General features: G+C 43.5%; 1 protein-coding gene across 2 annotated transcripts; it reads left to right on the top strand.

Annotated features, from left to right (window-relative positions):
- The first annotated feature begins 1,077 nt into the window (after positions 1-1,077).
- Positions 1,078-10,348, top strand: hmgcs1 (3-hydroxy-3-methylglutaryl-CoA synthase 1 (soluble)). Of its 2 annotated transcripts, none has more exons than XM_056404152.1 (10): positions 1,078-1,219; positions 2,652-3,109; positions 3,620-3,745; positions 4,106-4,270; positions 5,400-5,568; positions 6,004-6,174; positions 6,845-6,951; positions 7,042-7,167; positions 7,460-7,617; positions 8,062-10,348. In XM_056404152.1, the coding sequence occupies exons 2-10, from the start codon at positions 2,662-2,664 to the stop codon at positions 8,137-8,139; spliced, it is 1,548 nt and encodes a 515-aa protein (XP_056260127.1). In that variant the 5' UTR covers positions 1,078-1,219; positions 2,652-2,661; the 3' UTR covers positions 8,140-10,348. The 2 variants fall into 2 exon arrangements, with proteins under 2 accessions (XP_056260127.1, XP_056260128.1); XM_056404153.1 differs by lacking the exon at positions 1,078-1,219 and adding an exon at positions 1,557-1,771.
- Positions 10,349-13,714: the final 3,366 nt, after the last annotated feature.

Raw genomic sequence — 13,714 nt, 5'->3', positions numbered from 1 at the left:
AACTGCTCGCTGACAGTGTCTCTGACTCTGCAGCTGCTACATGAAGGAGACAGGAGCAGATACATTAATCAGTGATTACCACACACTCACAAGACCCTTCTATATTCTCGTTAAGAAGACCCCTGACATGATTTCAGTCAGCAAATAGAAGCTAATGTACTGAAAAATCAAGTGAATACAAAAGTAGGCTACTAAATAAATGTTTAAATGTTTGAAACAAAAGCTGTATGTTGTATGTTATCTTATGTGTTCAATGTGAATGTGATGTGTATTAGAGTCAACTCAATGAAGACAAAATGTAACCTGTTGAAAAACCTCAGGTGTGAGTGTGTGAGGGCAGGAAGGTTATGGACATTTCAATCAGCTGTGCAGCTGTCACAGTTTGAGTGTGTTCATTTTCCATAAGACCAAAACATTTACAGTGAGTCAGTGCGTGATCTGCAGAGTAACCACAGCAGTCAGGTAAACAGGTGGAGTAAAATGTTACACATCAAACTACACAGATACAACATGAAATGCATCAGAATCCCATAATATAATATTATATGTCTTAAAGAGCTCATTCTGTATTCTGTAATTATTGGGTTAAATTTACTTCTGCTAGACAAACTGAGCTCTGTGACTTTGACAGTCACTTTATGCAGAGGCTCTAGCCCAAGGCACCCCGGAGCTCTGAACCCCAACCCTAACCATAAGTTACGATCACGGCACTGAAGAACAACTACTTTTACTTTGATATTTTAGAACATTTAGCCGATAACATTTCTGTATTTTCACATTGTTGTTCTGCTGCATTAACGTGAGTAAAGTTATGTAAAGTTGTTCTTCTTCACAGTTTCTACCTGACAGCGGAGACACTGACTGTATGAATGGATACATGTTGCCATGGACACACTGCTCTGTACCACTGCCGCGCCAGGAATTAATGTCACCATCTGATTGGCTCCTTCTCTCTCACCAGACATCGTACATGTCACGCCATTGGACGGCTGACGCGGCTCTGGCGCGTGGTTGTGATTCCTTAAATCCCATTGGACAGAAAGCTGCGGGACTTGGTAGCGCCGCATGTTGTGTGTGAGCTGTTATTGGACAGGAGACCAGGTGCTGTAGTCCAGGGTGTTCACCGCTCTGCCATCGTCATATATAAATACAGTAGTGCCGGCAGCTCACTAACAATAGCGGAGTAGTTACTGTCAGCGTCTGTCCACTTCACATACAGGTGAGAGGTTTTCACCATGCTTTTAATCTGAAAGTCAAGAGTGTTGTAGAGTCTAATTTTAACTGTCAACTCTGTCAACAGAGAATGTGCGTCTGTGTGTTTAACTGAGAGAGGTTGAATCATGCTTCATTAAGTTAGCTAACACCTTTCTAACACCGCTGGTCTACAAACACCAGAAGACACTGTCAGCTAACGTTAAATTCAGAGCTAAAGTCTGGCTCCATGACCTGGATAGGAAGTGGGTCCGTCAGCTATTTGGTCCGGGTAGCCAACTCACTGTGGTTGAAATCATGCTGTTGCTTCGTGTTATCACCTATCAGATTCAGTGAACTACTAGTTTCGGTGTGAAAATCCGGTGTCGTCGCTCTTTCAGGCAGTAAACAAGTCTTTCTTACACAACTGACCCCCCAATATGACAGTTTAACGGGCTACAGATTTCAGTCCCGGTCCTAAACGACTTAAGTTTCAGGAAATCCCGCTGCCCTTTCACCCAGTTTTACTTCTGTGTCTTTATCTGGTGTCTCCAAACACGAGCTGTATGTAGCTGTGTAGGTACGTGTAATAACCAGTGTGACAGCTAACAGCTAGCTGCCACACTTTACACTGTAGATGCCACAGTAAATAGCTAGCTTCAGTTTAGAAGAGACTCTACGTATGTATTTTTAATTAGCTAACGCAAATAGCTTCCTTTGTGCACGTTGTCTTTTTGTTAGCTAAAAACATGTGTTTGTTTTGTATGTTAACGTCAAGTAAAGCAGACAGATGATTATATCTCAATCACCACGATAAGTGTCATTACTAGGGCAACGATATTAGCTGACATGCTAGCTGCCCACTGTTCTCTATAACCTTGTCTGATAGCTGTAACCTTACATCAGCTAGCTAAATAACGTTAGCTTGAATATTTCTGAGCTGACAGTGCAACAACGACACAAACTTCATGTTAAACGCTAAATAACGTGTTGTTGTGAGACTCCAGTGGTATTAGCTTGGTTGTAGTTATTAAAGTGCAGTGTCGTATATATAAATAACAGCTGTCCAATGGAAAAATAGCTAGTCTCATTTTTAAAGTTATTCTGGGATAGCTGCTGCTGCTCTGGTGGTGCATTTATTTTAACAGCCTGGATGGATGTAAATAGTAACTGGTATTACTGAAGTAACGTGCTCTTTAACCACTTAATGTGCTCTTTAACCTTCTTAATGTTATTACAGTGGTAAAGGTTAGAGAGCTGGCGGTTGTGCCTGTGTAGCTTTGATAGGTGGTGTGTCTGTACCACCCTTCTTTTCAGACCCCAGTCCAACATTAGCAGTCAGGAGACATTACAGGCTCTCGATTAAATACTGTGGACATTTAGAAACTGCAGGGCTCCAACACTAACAACAAACGAATCTGTCAAATTAATACAATGCTGAATGTGAACCCTCTCCTCAGCCTGTTCAGGATGCCTGGATCAGCTCCAATCAGTTGTTTGGGACCATGGCCCAAAGACGTGGGTATCATTGCCATGGAACTGTACTTCCCGGCCCAGTATGTGGACCAGACCGAGCTGGAGCAGTATGACGGCGTGGCAGCTGGTAAATACACGGTGGGCCTGGGCCAAGCTCGCATGGGCTTCTGCTCTGACCGCGAGGACATCAACTCTCTGTGCCTGACTGTGGTCCAGAGGCTGATGGAGAGAAATGGCCTGTCCTACGACAGCGTGGGTCGACTGGAGGTCGGCACTGAGACCATCATTGACAAGTCCAAGTCTGTCAAAACCGTCATCATGCAGCTGTTTGAGGACTCGGGCAATACAGATGTGGAGGGCATTGACACCACAAATGCCTGCTATGGTGGAACAGCTGCACTCTTCAATGCTGTCAACTGGGTGGAGTCCAGCTCATGGGATGGTGAGTCAACAGTCCTGTGTCACTGTTGTTGATGTGTTTTCTAACTATTATTGTCATTCTTGATTAATCTGCTAGTTATTTCTGCTAGTTATTTTCTTTATCAGTTGTGTTGAACATAAAACTCTTTTCCATTGTAATGTCTATAAGCCATAAATACTCAGTTCAGTGTTAACGACCCTGTAGATATGTAAAGATGGGATCTTCCCTACTGAATAAAAGATGTGGTCAGTCTGAACAATGCTCCCTCTCAGCAGTAGCAGTGACAGTATCAGTTTAATCTTAGGGAGAAGTTTTCATTCAGTTTTATCATTGACACCCTGACTGATCAGATTATATCTTTTAGCTGAGACATGTATTTAATCAGCTTTAACCAGTGTTAGACTGTGTGTTGCTGGGACAGATTTGTGTGAGACTGATGCTGCTGTGTTGATGAAACAGTTTTACAGAGGAAATGTATGTGTGTATATTTCTTTAAAATGAGTCCTGCTGTTTATCTTATCCTTTCTGCAGGACGTTATGCTTTGGTGGTAGCAGGGGATATTGCTGTCTACGCCACAGGAAGTGCCAGGCCTACAGGGGGGGCTGGTGCAGTGGCCATGCTGATTGGACCAAATGCTCCTCTGGCCTTTGAACGAGGTCAGTTCACTGATAACTGTTTGCCTCTAGTGGACTCTTCAGTGACCAATGTATTGATAAGAGCCCACTGTCACTCAGCTGATTGAATGTTTACTGCTGAATGAACTGTTGTACCAAGTCACTGAAGTTTTGATTTGGATTCAGCTGCTGTTGACATGTGGAAATCAATAAGAGCTGTGCTTGTTTTCACTGTGCAGTGGTGACATGAGTATGTTGTAATGAGGTGTTGAACTTTACTTCTAAATACCAAAGAGTATCACAGTCATTCTGTTTATCACAACAGGCCTTTAAGTGATGTTTTTAAATGTATCCAGCTCAGTCTGTGTGTTTTTAATGTGTTTGACACCTGCTTTGGTGCAGGTCTGCGAGGGACCCACATGCAGCATGCATATGACTTCTACAAGCCAGACCTGGTGTCAGAGTACCCTGTGGTGGACGGGAAGCTGTCGATAGAGTGCTACCTGAGTGCCTTGGACCGCTGCTACTCTGTGTATCGCAACAAGATCCACGCTCAGTGGCAAAGAGGTGGGTGGAGACTGATCTATGGAGGCTTGTTTTTATATTCCTCTCAGATCAGCTGCTTGTTAGGTGAAGAGGTGTCAGAGGTCAACTTAGCACCTGAGGTGTATAGGTGTGTTCCACACTCCTCTACTAAATGACACCTTCAGTAGTGATCATCAGTACTGGCTGAAGAGGTGTAGGCTGAAGCTATAGCTTATTACACCGCCCCTCTCTACATAACGTTACATGAAACAGCAACCCTCTCACTACAGGCCAATTCCTGGTCAGAGAAAATGAGAAAGAGGAGAAGCAGAAACAGAAAGAAACTTTTCACCACTAAGATTAGACACCAAACTATTATATATATATATATATATATATATATATATATATATTTATTTTACAAACAGAAACTAAACAAGAGGCAAGACAAGGAGTTCCAGTGTGTCAAACATACAAAGTAAATAAAGACTTTCTCTGCTACGTTCATGATAATAATCATATCTCAGTTTTATATTTATTTATCACCATATTTTGAAACATTTGTCTTAATTTACCTTAAGTAAAGTGAACTACAAATTCTTAATACATTATCACAACTCATCCACAGGTTTACCCCTTTGACAGATGTGCATCTTCTTTTTAGATTGGTCCTGGCCCATCCCCCCTAATGTTAGTAAAGCTCAAATATATCAGGAGGCCTTTTTTAAAACACCTGCAGACACAGATCTAAGATGTGTCTTCTTTATATCAGGTGGTCAGAGTACCTCAGGTGCTCAGTCAGACCCATGAGGGGAGTGCAGTGGAGGGACTGGATGGATAACAGTCTAATGAGTTAAGAGGGTTTAGGACATTACCTGTTTGCTGTGCTAAGAAGTTTACTTAAGTTCAGTGACCATGAAGTGGTTTAATGAGATGAGCCTTTAACCTGATGTGTCAACATGTTCATTAGGTTGGTATGTTCCTCACCTTCAAATGAACTTTGTCACTTTGGTATTTTTGTATCTGGTGCAGAGGTGGGAGGAGACAAACATGTGTTGTGTTGTTCTCATTGCACTGTGCAACGGTGACAGTGAGACAGATCAGTGTGTCAGGAGTTCTTCAGACCAAACGGTCTCTGTGGTCTCATCATTCTTGTTCGTCTTCTCAACAGACGGATCAGAGAAGCTCTTCAGCCTGGAGGACTTTGGTTACCTGGTCTTTCACTCTCCATACTGTAAACTGGTGCAGAAGTCGTTGGCCAGACTGATGCTGAACGACTTCCTGAGCCACCCCAGCCCCAACACCGAGACGGGACCCTTCACAGGCCTCGATGCCTTCAGGTACACTCAGAGGAAAGCAACTGCACAGAGACGCAGTTCTGGGCGTGATAAAGGATCTCCTCATTAAAGGAGCACTCCCACATTTTGGAAAGTGGACTTGTAGAGTAAAAACAGAGCTGAAGTGGTCTGTCAGGACCTGACAGCTCAGACGTGTTAAACCTGCTCAGTTACGTTAAAGCAGAGAAGTCCCTGTGAAAACTGTCAGTCATGTTCTGTAGATTAAAGTCATCAGGACACTGGTGATGTTACTGTTGACTTTTTAATTCAGATTTCATTGACCTCTACTGTATCAGGGTGGATCAGGAAAATCGGAGAGAAAATAAAAACAAAACTAGATATGAAACCTCAATAACTCAGTTATTCTGTGACAATACAAACAAAACCTGTTGTTTCTGGTATTCTGTTGTTTACCGAGTGTCTGTTTCTGTGTGGCAGAGACATACGGCCTGAGGAGACCTACTTTGACCGGGATGTGGAGAAGGCCTTCATGAAGGCCAGTGCAGATCTGTTTGAGAGGAAGACCAAACCCTCCCTGCTGATCTCCAACCAGAACGGAAACATGTACACCCCCTCAGTCTACGGCTGCCTGGCTTCACTCATCGCACAGTGAGTCTGACTGTCATTCATTCATTCATTCATAAATTTGTATGTATTCAGGGAGGGGATTAACAAGGACGCCAAAGTCATTCCCTTCAGGAATCAATGATGTCATTAAAACAACAACATCATCTCTCAGCAGAGAAACGCACATGTGAACAAACGCTTTAAAATGAAAATCCAGTGAACACTGAACCATGACAGATGTGACAGAGCAGCTGGATCTGATGGACATTCAACCTTCACAGATCCCTTCATGACACTTTGATAATCACAGACTCTGTTTCCCTCAACGTTGTTTTATCAGGCAGAGCAGCACAACCTGAGGGGAAGCACAGCCTGACAGGCCGCACTCAGGGCAAGACAAGTCACAGCAGGTTTATTTTTATTAGTTTAATTGATCTGTCAATGAGAGAGGACCCTAGTTACATGGACCTGCACAATGTCAAGCACAACACAACAAAGTCCTGGACTTGTTTCCATGGTGGTTCTTGATGTGGGTCTAGACCACCAGCTTATTTTCACTGCAGCTCACTGTTACTTGACTAAAGAGGAAGTTACACCTCAGGTTTTTAGCAGAGTCACTAGAAGCTGTAAAATGACCTGGTACACAGTGAGGTGCTGTTGAAACATCAGTGTCAGTGTTGTGTAAGCAGAGTGTGTGTTGTCTCTGTTACAGACACACACCCTCACAGATAGCAGGACAGAGGATCGGGGTTTTCTCCTACGGTTCAGGATTTGCTGCGACGCTGTACTCTGTAAGAGTGACACAGGACCACACACCTGGTGAGTCGGCCTCAGTTACCCTCAGCTGTGTGACGTGGATGGAAGTCCAACATAAACTAACGGTGTGTGTTCTTCTGTTGGTTGCGGCAGGATCTGGTCTGGACAAACTGGTGTCCAGCCTCAGTGACCTGAAGGTCCGACTGGACTCCAGGACGAAGGTTTCACCTGCCGTCTTCTCTGAGAACATGAAGCTGAGGGAGGAGACTCACCACCTAGGTATGACTGCTGCTCTCATTGGTGGGTTGCAGTGACAGTAAATCAGTCTTTCAGGAAGCTTTAAGTCCCCACTTTCACCAGGTGTTTGCTCAGGGGGATGTTAGGGGATAACATTATAAAGAATCTTTACTGAGCCTGAGCATCAAAGTCTAACCCGTCATAAACTGCTCTAGTCCGGAGTCCTGTCCCAGTGAAGAACACTGCTCTGGTTCTTACTGTTCTAACTCCTGACCTGATACTCAGTTTCACTTCCTGCTGTCACTGATCATTGCTGTCTCTCTCTGTCCTGCAGCCAGCTATGTCCCCCGAGGCTCAGTGGACGAGCTGTTCCCAGGGACCTGGTACCTGACGCGAGTGGACGACAAACACCGCAGGGAATACGCCCGCAGACCTCTGAGCCATAACCTGCCGGCAGAACCAGAACTTGTTCGCACCAGCACGGCCACCGAGGTACAGGAGGAGTAAATGTTTATATCTCATTACATCTGATAAGGATGAGAGGGACATGCACAGCTCCTACACCTGTGCATGCAGTAGATGACCAGCAGGGGGTAGTAGCAGTGGGTGAAAATCTTTCCAGGCTCTAGGCTGTTCACTGAGGGCTGAACCTCAGTGGTTTTGACCAATCAGCATGCTCTGAGGGAGGAGCAACTGGCAGCTACAGGGAAGGGACTGTTTTTAGTTTTAGTAAGAGAGACTTTAACACACAAAGTTTCTTCAAAGGCAAGAATCATCTTGCAACATGCTAATGCTAATGAGCTGTCAGAGCTCGTCAGGCTGAGCACCAGCTCAAGTATCACAGCATTATATGTTATTCTATGTGACCAGAGTCCTCTCTCATTGTCTTAGATAAACTAAACTAATAAAAATAAATGCTATGTTTTTCCTCCTCAGCACATCCCCAGTCCAGCCAAGAAGATGCCTCGCATCCCTGCAGCCAGCTCCAGCCCCGAGGCCACCGTCAGCAACTGAGAGCACTTAGCTAACCTCTGAGAGGTATCAGACAGCACTAGAGGTCAGAGGTCACCTCGAAAATCATTGTATGTTAAACTAAATTAGGTCGGATCAGTGAGTCATGCCTGTGGACAGATGCTTCTGTCCTGCCTGTACCCTTCCCATGATGCCCTGCTGTCCAGTCTGTCTCCATCACCACAGTTTGTTTTAACCTTTTATTTAAAGTTTACTTTTTTTTTACATGTTCTCCTTTTGCATTAGTGCATAATGGACAGATGTTTATCTGGGAGGGGCACAGGCAGATGTTTGGGAGCAAACTTCCTGCTGGCAGCTGGCAGCCAGAGACAGGAAGAGGAAATGACCATAATTAGTGTGGCCTCAGGCCTTCTGCTGATTAAAGAACAAAGGGAAGTGGGCCTCAACCGTGTTTATGTATCAGAGTGCTGGTGCTGCTGCTGCCACTGCTGCCACGGCAACCCAGCGGGAGACAGAGCTCACACCCCCACCCTGCTGTTTGTGTTCAATACCTCAGTTTTCTATAAGGAGATCAGTTCCTACAGGACTACAGACCCCAGGAGCAGCTGATGCTCCACCTGTAGCCAAGCTGACATAGTCACAGTCTGCTCCATAGGAACGTGTCAACACTGAAACTGCTCTGAGTTACTCTGATGTTGGTTTCTCTGTTTTTAAGAAAAGTCTAAACCCACTGAGGAAGACGCTGCTGCTCCTCATCAGATCTGACTGTTTGTGATAGCAGTGTGAGGAGATGAGACCTCATCTGGTTATTGATGAATTAATTGTCAGTGTTTAAGAGTGAATTCATCATGTCACCAAACATCCTCTGGTTTCAGCTTCTCAGCAGCTGCTCAGTTAAACTGATGGTGAACTGAATCTGTGTGGACCGGTGGTGTCAGGGTCAGCATCAGGATCAGAAAGTGTAGATATTAACAGGATATTTGAATGTTGATTATGATGATTAGTTAATAGAAGATTATATTAATTATTGGTATAATATATATATTAATTTTTTCCAAACCACAACAAATGTGTTTTCTTCTTCACTGCCACACATACAGTAACAGTTCATCACCATGGAGACAGTGAACCAACATCAGTGGGTTTAGATTTTTCTGTGTCTCATCTTTAAAGGTTCAACATGCATCAAATCAGTATTGACAGTCAAGCTCTGAGGATGATGAGGATGTTTGGACTTGACTCACATGTTTAAGTGACCTGATGTCACATGACATCCTCTACTGAGGTGAGGGGCTGCTCATCATCACAATCACAAACTGGAAACAGGCATGAATATGACCTGTGTCGTCTGTGTGTTTACTTCCTGTATGAACTGACAGATGTCAGTTCCTCACCTGTCCCATGATGCAGCACTGCTGCAGGTTTTACTCCACACATGATGGAGAGCTGAGGTACCAGAGAATCCAGATCATCAGCGGCTCTGCCTCTTTCAGCCTGTGAAGCAGCAGCAGTCACTGTTGACTGTGCAGAGTCGGTCAGAGCAGGTTCGTACACTACAGCAGACTGCTGCTTCAGGACTTCAGTGATGGTTCCAGTCTGACTCTGGTCTCTGTTCATCTCACCAAACAGCCACAGCTTCACAGCTGTAGCTGTGATCCAGTGTTGTTGGCTCCTCATCAAAGTCCATCACATTCATACTGAAGCCTTAAAGTCAAAGGGCTTAGCTCCAGGTTCAGGTCCTATCATCACACTAGTTCCTGTTTTTCTCAGTGTGGTTGTTCTTCCTGTTTTAACACTGACACTGGTTTGACTGTGGCTCCAGTCAGCAACATAAACAGGCAGAAAACAACAGCCTTAGATAACTGTTGGTTTTCTCCTGGTCCTGGTTGGATCAGCTGGTAGCCGGGCTCACTGGAGTCTGGACTATTGACGTCCAGGTGACCACGTTGAGAAGCCTTACAACAAACATGTATGACCTGTAAACAGAATCATGTACAGATGTTTTTAAATGTACAGTCAGACCTGGTTCCTCTGAGGTCAGACCCTGCTCACACACACACACACACACACACACACACACACGTAAAGAGTGTGTGTGTGTGTGGGGGGGGGACCTGTCTCAGAGTCACATGATCTTTACCTGTGTTGATGGTAATGTACAAACTGTAAGATTATTTATGCTGTATAGATATCTCATCTGATGACACTTTGTGTAAATGTGTAGATTCAGAATAAATGAACTTCACAGACACTCTGTGTAGAATTACTTTTATCAATAAATCATGAAATCATGAGCGCACACACACACAGGTCTGCAGGTGAGATCTCACCTCATCACCTACACTCTTTAAAACTACATGATAAATACTGTATGGGCCTCAACATTTATCAGCCACACCATCATCAATAGCTGATTGGATCCCCATACAGGGTCAGGCCGGCCCTGGGTGGTGGCAGCAGGTAGCTTAGTCTCTACACCTGAGCTGTAGCTCCTCATGGTGAGTGGTTGGTTAGTGAGGAAGATGATGAGGTGAGTGAGTGAGAAGAGGAGGAGATGAGAGGGAGGAGAGCCATGAAGGTGAACAGTCATAAGAGAAAGAAAAAAAAAAGGCATCAAGCAGAGGTGGATCAGAGCGTGAGGGAAGAGAGGATGAGGAGAAGGAAACAAGGGCAGGACTGAGAAATGTAAAGATGAGATTTAAGGGAAAAAAGAAAGTTGCAGGACAAGTTGAGGACGTGATATATATTAGAGTTTGAGAAGATGGAAAGATGTTAATAGGATGCAACAGTGAAGTGCAGGTGGAGAAGACATGCAGACACAGGTGAAGGCTGGCAGGTGTAATGAAAGTAAAGAAGACCAAAACTCACAGACCAGAGGAAGCACTGCAAAAAAAAAACAACCCAACATGGAGCAGGAACACAACGAGAAAATCCAAACTCAGGAAGCAGCTGGGAACACGAGAACTGAAGAGAACTGGAGCACAGAGACTAAATACACAGGTGAGGCAGAAATAACTTGACACAGGTGAAACACATCGGGGTGGTGCAGACAATCACAAGAGCGGGAAACTGGACAGGAAGTACAGACACACAAGGTAAATCCTATCAAAATAAAACAGGAGATGATAAACAAAGCGTCACTGACATGGGCAGATGTGACATAGAAGAGAATAAAGACCAAAACCTCTAAGGTGTTTCAGGAGTTTGGAGATGAGACTGAAGGAAAGAGAAGAAGAGATTGGTGTGTAGAGGGAGGGAGGGAGGCCACAGTGTTTTACAGTGAGTGTGGAGGGGATCGGAGAGTAGATTAGTGAGTGGGGGTGTGAAGTGTTGGAAAAAGAGGTGGAGGAGAAAGTCTCATATGCTGAGGCTGTTAAACAAAAACAGAATAAGGAGGGAGGATGTAACGACGAACAACCGACAGTTAAAGAAGAACATGCTGGGAAGTTGAACAAGAAGAGAGTTTTCTAACAGAAGAGATGAAAGGGAGATCAGATCTAAGACTGGGAGGATTCAGGTCTGTGTGAAGGCTGCAGAGCATCATTCAGATATGAAGAGGGAAGCAGTAAATGATGGACTCTGGATACAGTCAGGAGATGACACATGTGGCTGGATAATAGTAATGATTTCTTTTCATGTTTATGAGGACAGTGTGTCACTTCTGTAAAAGATGGAGTCACATGGTCTATGTGTTTTTTTCTGATGCTGAAATCAGAAATTCATCTTTCCATAACATAAAACTGGTCTTAATGGGAATGAGAGGGAAAATATTGAGTCAAGGTGAAGACAGGTCAGCCGTCAGGTCAATGACAGGACTCCTCAGGGACTGTATGAGGTCTAGTTTATTTCCACTATGATAAATGATGTATTGTAAATACTCCAGTGGACAGAGGCAGATCAGTGTCTGTGCATGATGAGACTTTGTGGAGAAGTGTTAAGAAACTGCAATAATCAAGTTGAAAAATGAGAAACAAAACGTGGATCAGTGGAAAAAACAAAAGCTATGTTCTTCACAAGAAAGGGAGTCAGGGAATCTAATGTGAAACTAATGGAAATAAGTTTTCGACTAAGGTTAGACTATGGAAGTATTGCATGTGGATCAGTAGCACAGTCTGAGCTACAGACCTGGATGTTCTGCAGACTCAGCTCGCAGAATGTTTATCAGCAGTCAGGATTTCCTCAGTGTGTTCACTCCGAGGTGAAGCAGGTGAAATGTCATCGTGGTCAGAAGCAGCTGGTGACTAATTACTGGGTCACCCTGAGGCTGCGTGGAGACGGTGATCCAACAGAAAGTCTGCTGCATGATGGGAAAAGGAGAGGACGGTCTGGGCTGGATAGGAATCAGATGACAGAAGATATGAGATGAAGAGTTTGTCTGGGTTTTAGAAAATCATGTGGGACATTGATCCTGAATTACTGAGGGTTCAGCACAGTTATAAGACTATAGATTTGTATCAAAGGTGGACAGCAACAAAGTACATTAACTTGAGTACTATACTAAAGTACATTTTTTGAGTATCTGTACTGTATTGTTCTATCTTGTACTTGAGTATTATTTTATTTTTAAACTTCTGACTTTTACTCCACTACACTTAAAGACAATTATTGTCAATCAGCCAGTCAGTCAGTAGGTTGTTTCAGAGTCATTATCTTCTGCAAATGTGGAACAATACAACAATGTTTTGACATAATGTACTTTTGAATACTTCAGTATTTTGAAAGATCAAGTACTCCAGTAATTTAACTCCAGTAAAAATCTGACTGAACAACTTTCACTTGTATTGGAGTCATATTTGACCGGGAGGATCTGAAGGAGCTTTGTACTTTGTCCACCTTTGATTACCATAGTAGAATGGACTGTAAATTTACAGGCAGTTCAGACTTACACAGACGATCAAAGGTCACTGAGGGGGAGTTAATAAGGGAATGTCTGACTGTTATAATCATATATCATGTTGATGGAGTTAGAATGGACTTAACAGGACAGTTAAAGTCTTATAGACACAGCTTCAGTCCTGTGGAGGGTCTGGAGGTCAGAGGTCAGAGCAGGAAACACAGGTTCACTGAGTGAGAGCTGCTGCTGTTCTCCAGACACCTCCTTGTCTCCACCACCGGATGGTGCCAAAGTAATGAACTTTGAAATCTTACACTGGAGCTCAGTGAACTGCAACCAATTAAAATTCATTATAAATCTATCTGACAGTCGTTTTCTCAATTAGTGGATTCCGTGTTTAGTCTATGAAATATTAAAAAATAGTGAAAATGGCACTCAAAGTTTCTCAGAGTTCAACTAACAGTTCAGACCCCTCAGATAATCAGTTTAATGTCATGTATGACAACAGATTTGACAGACTGGGACCAGGAAATACTGAAACAATGAATCAATTATCAACAGACCCTGTTGCTCAATCAATTTTCTTATAGTTTTATCTCTAGTTCTGATACTATTGGAGTTGCTGTTTGTTTAGATGATCTGTCTCTTTAATTAACTAGTCTAATATTGATTAAGGTCATATGACTGTATTAAATGCTGTTCTACTCTATAATCTTTTATATCTAACACGCTACAAACACCAGCAGCAGTCACTGAACAGTTGGGAGCACAGTTTATCACAGG

Source organism: Seriola aureovittata, chromosome 18 (genome assembly GCF_021018895.1).
Source record: "Seriola aureovittata isolate HTS-2021-v1 ecotype China chromosome 18, ASM2101889v1, whole genome shotgun sequence".
Lineage (NCBI taxonomy): Eukaryota > Metazoa > Chordata > Actinopteri > Carangiformes > Carangidae > Seriola > Seriola aureovittata.
This window is presented reverse-complemented; position numbering and strand designations above follow the sequence as displayed.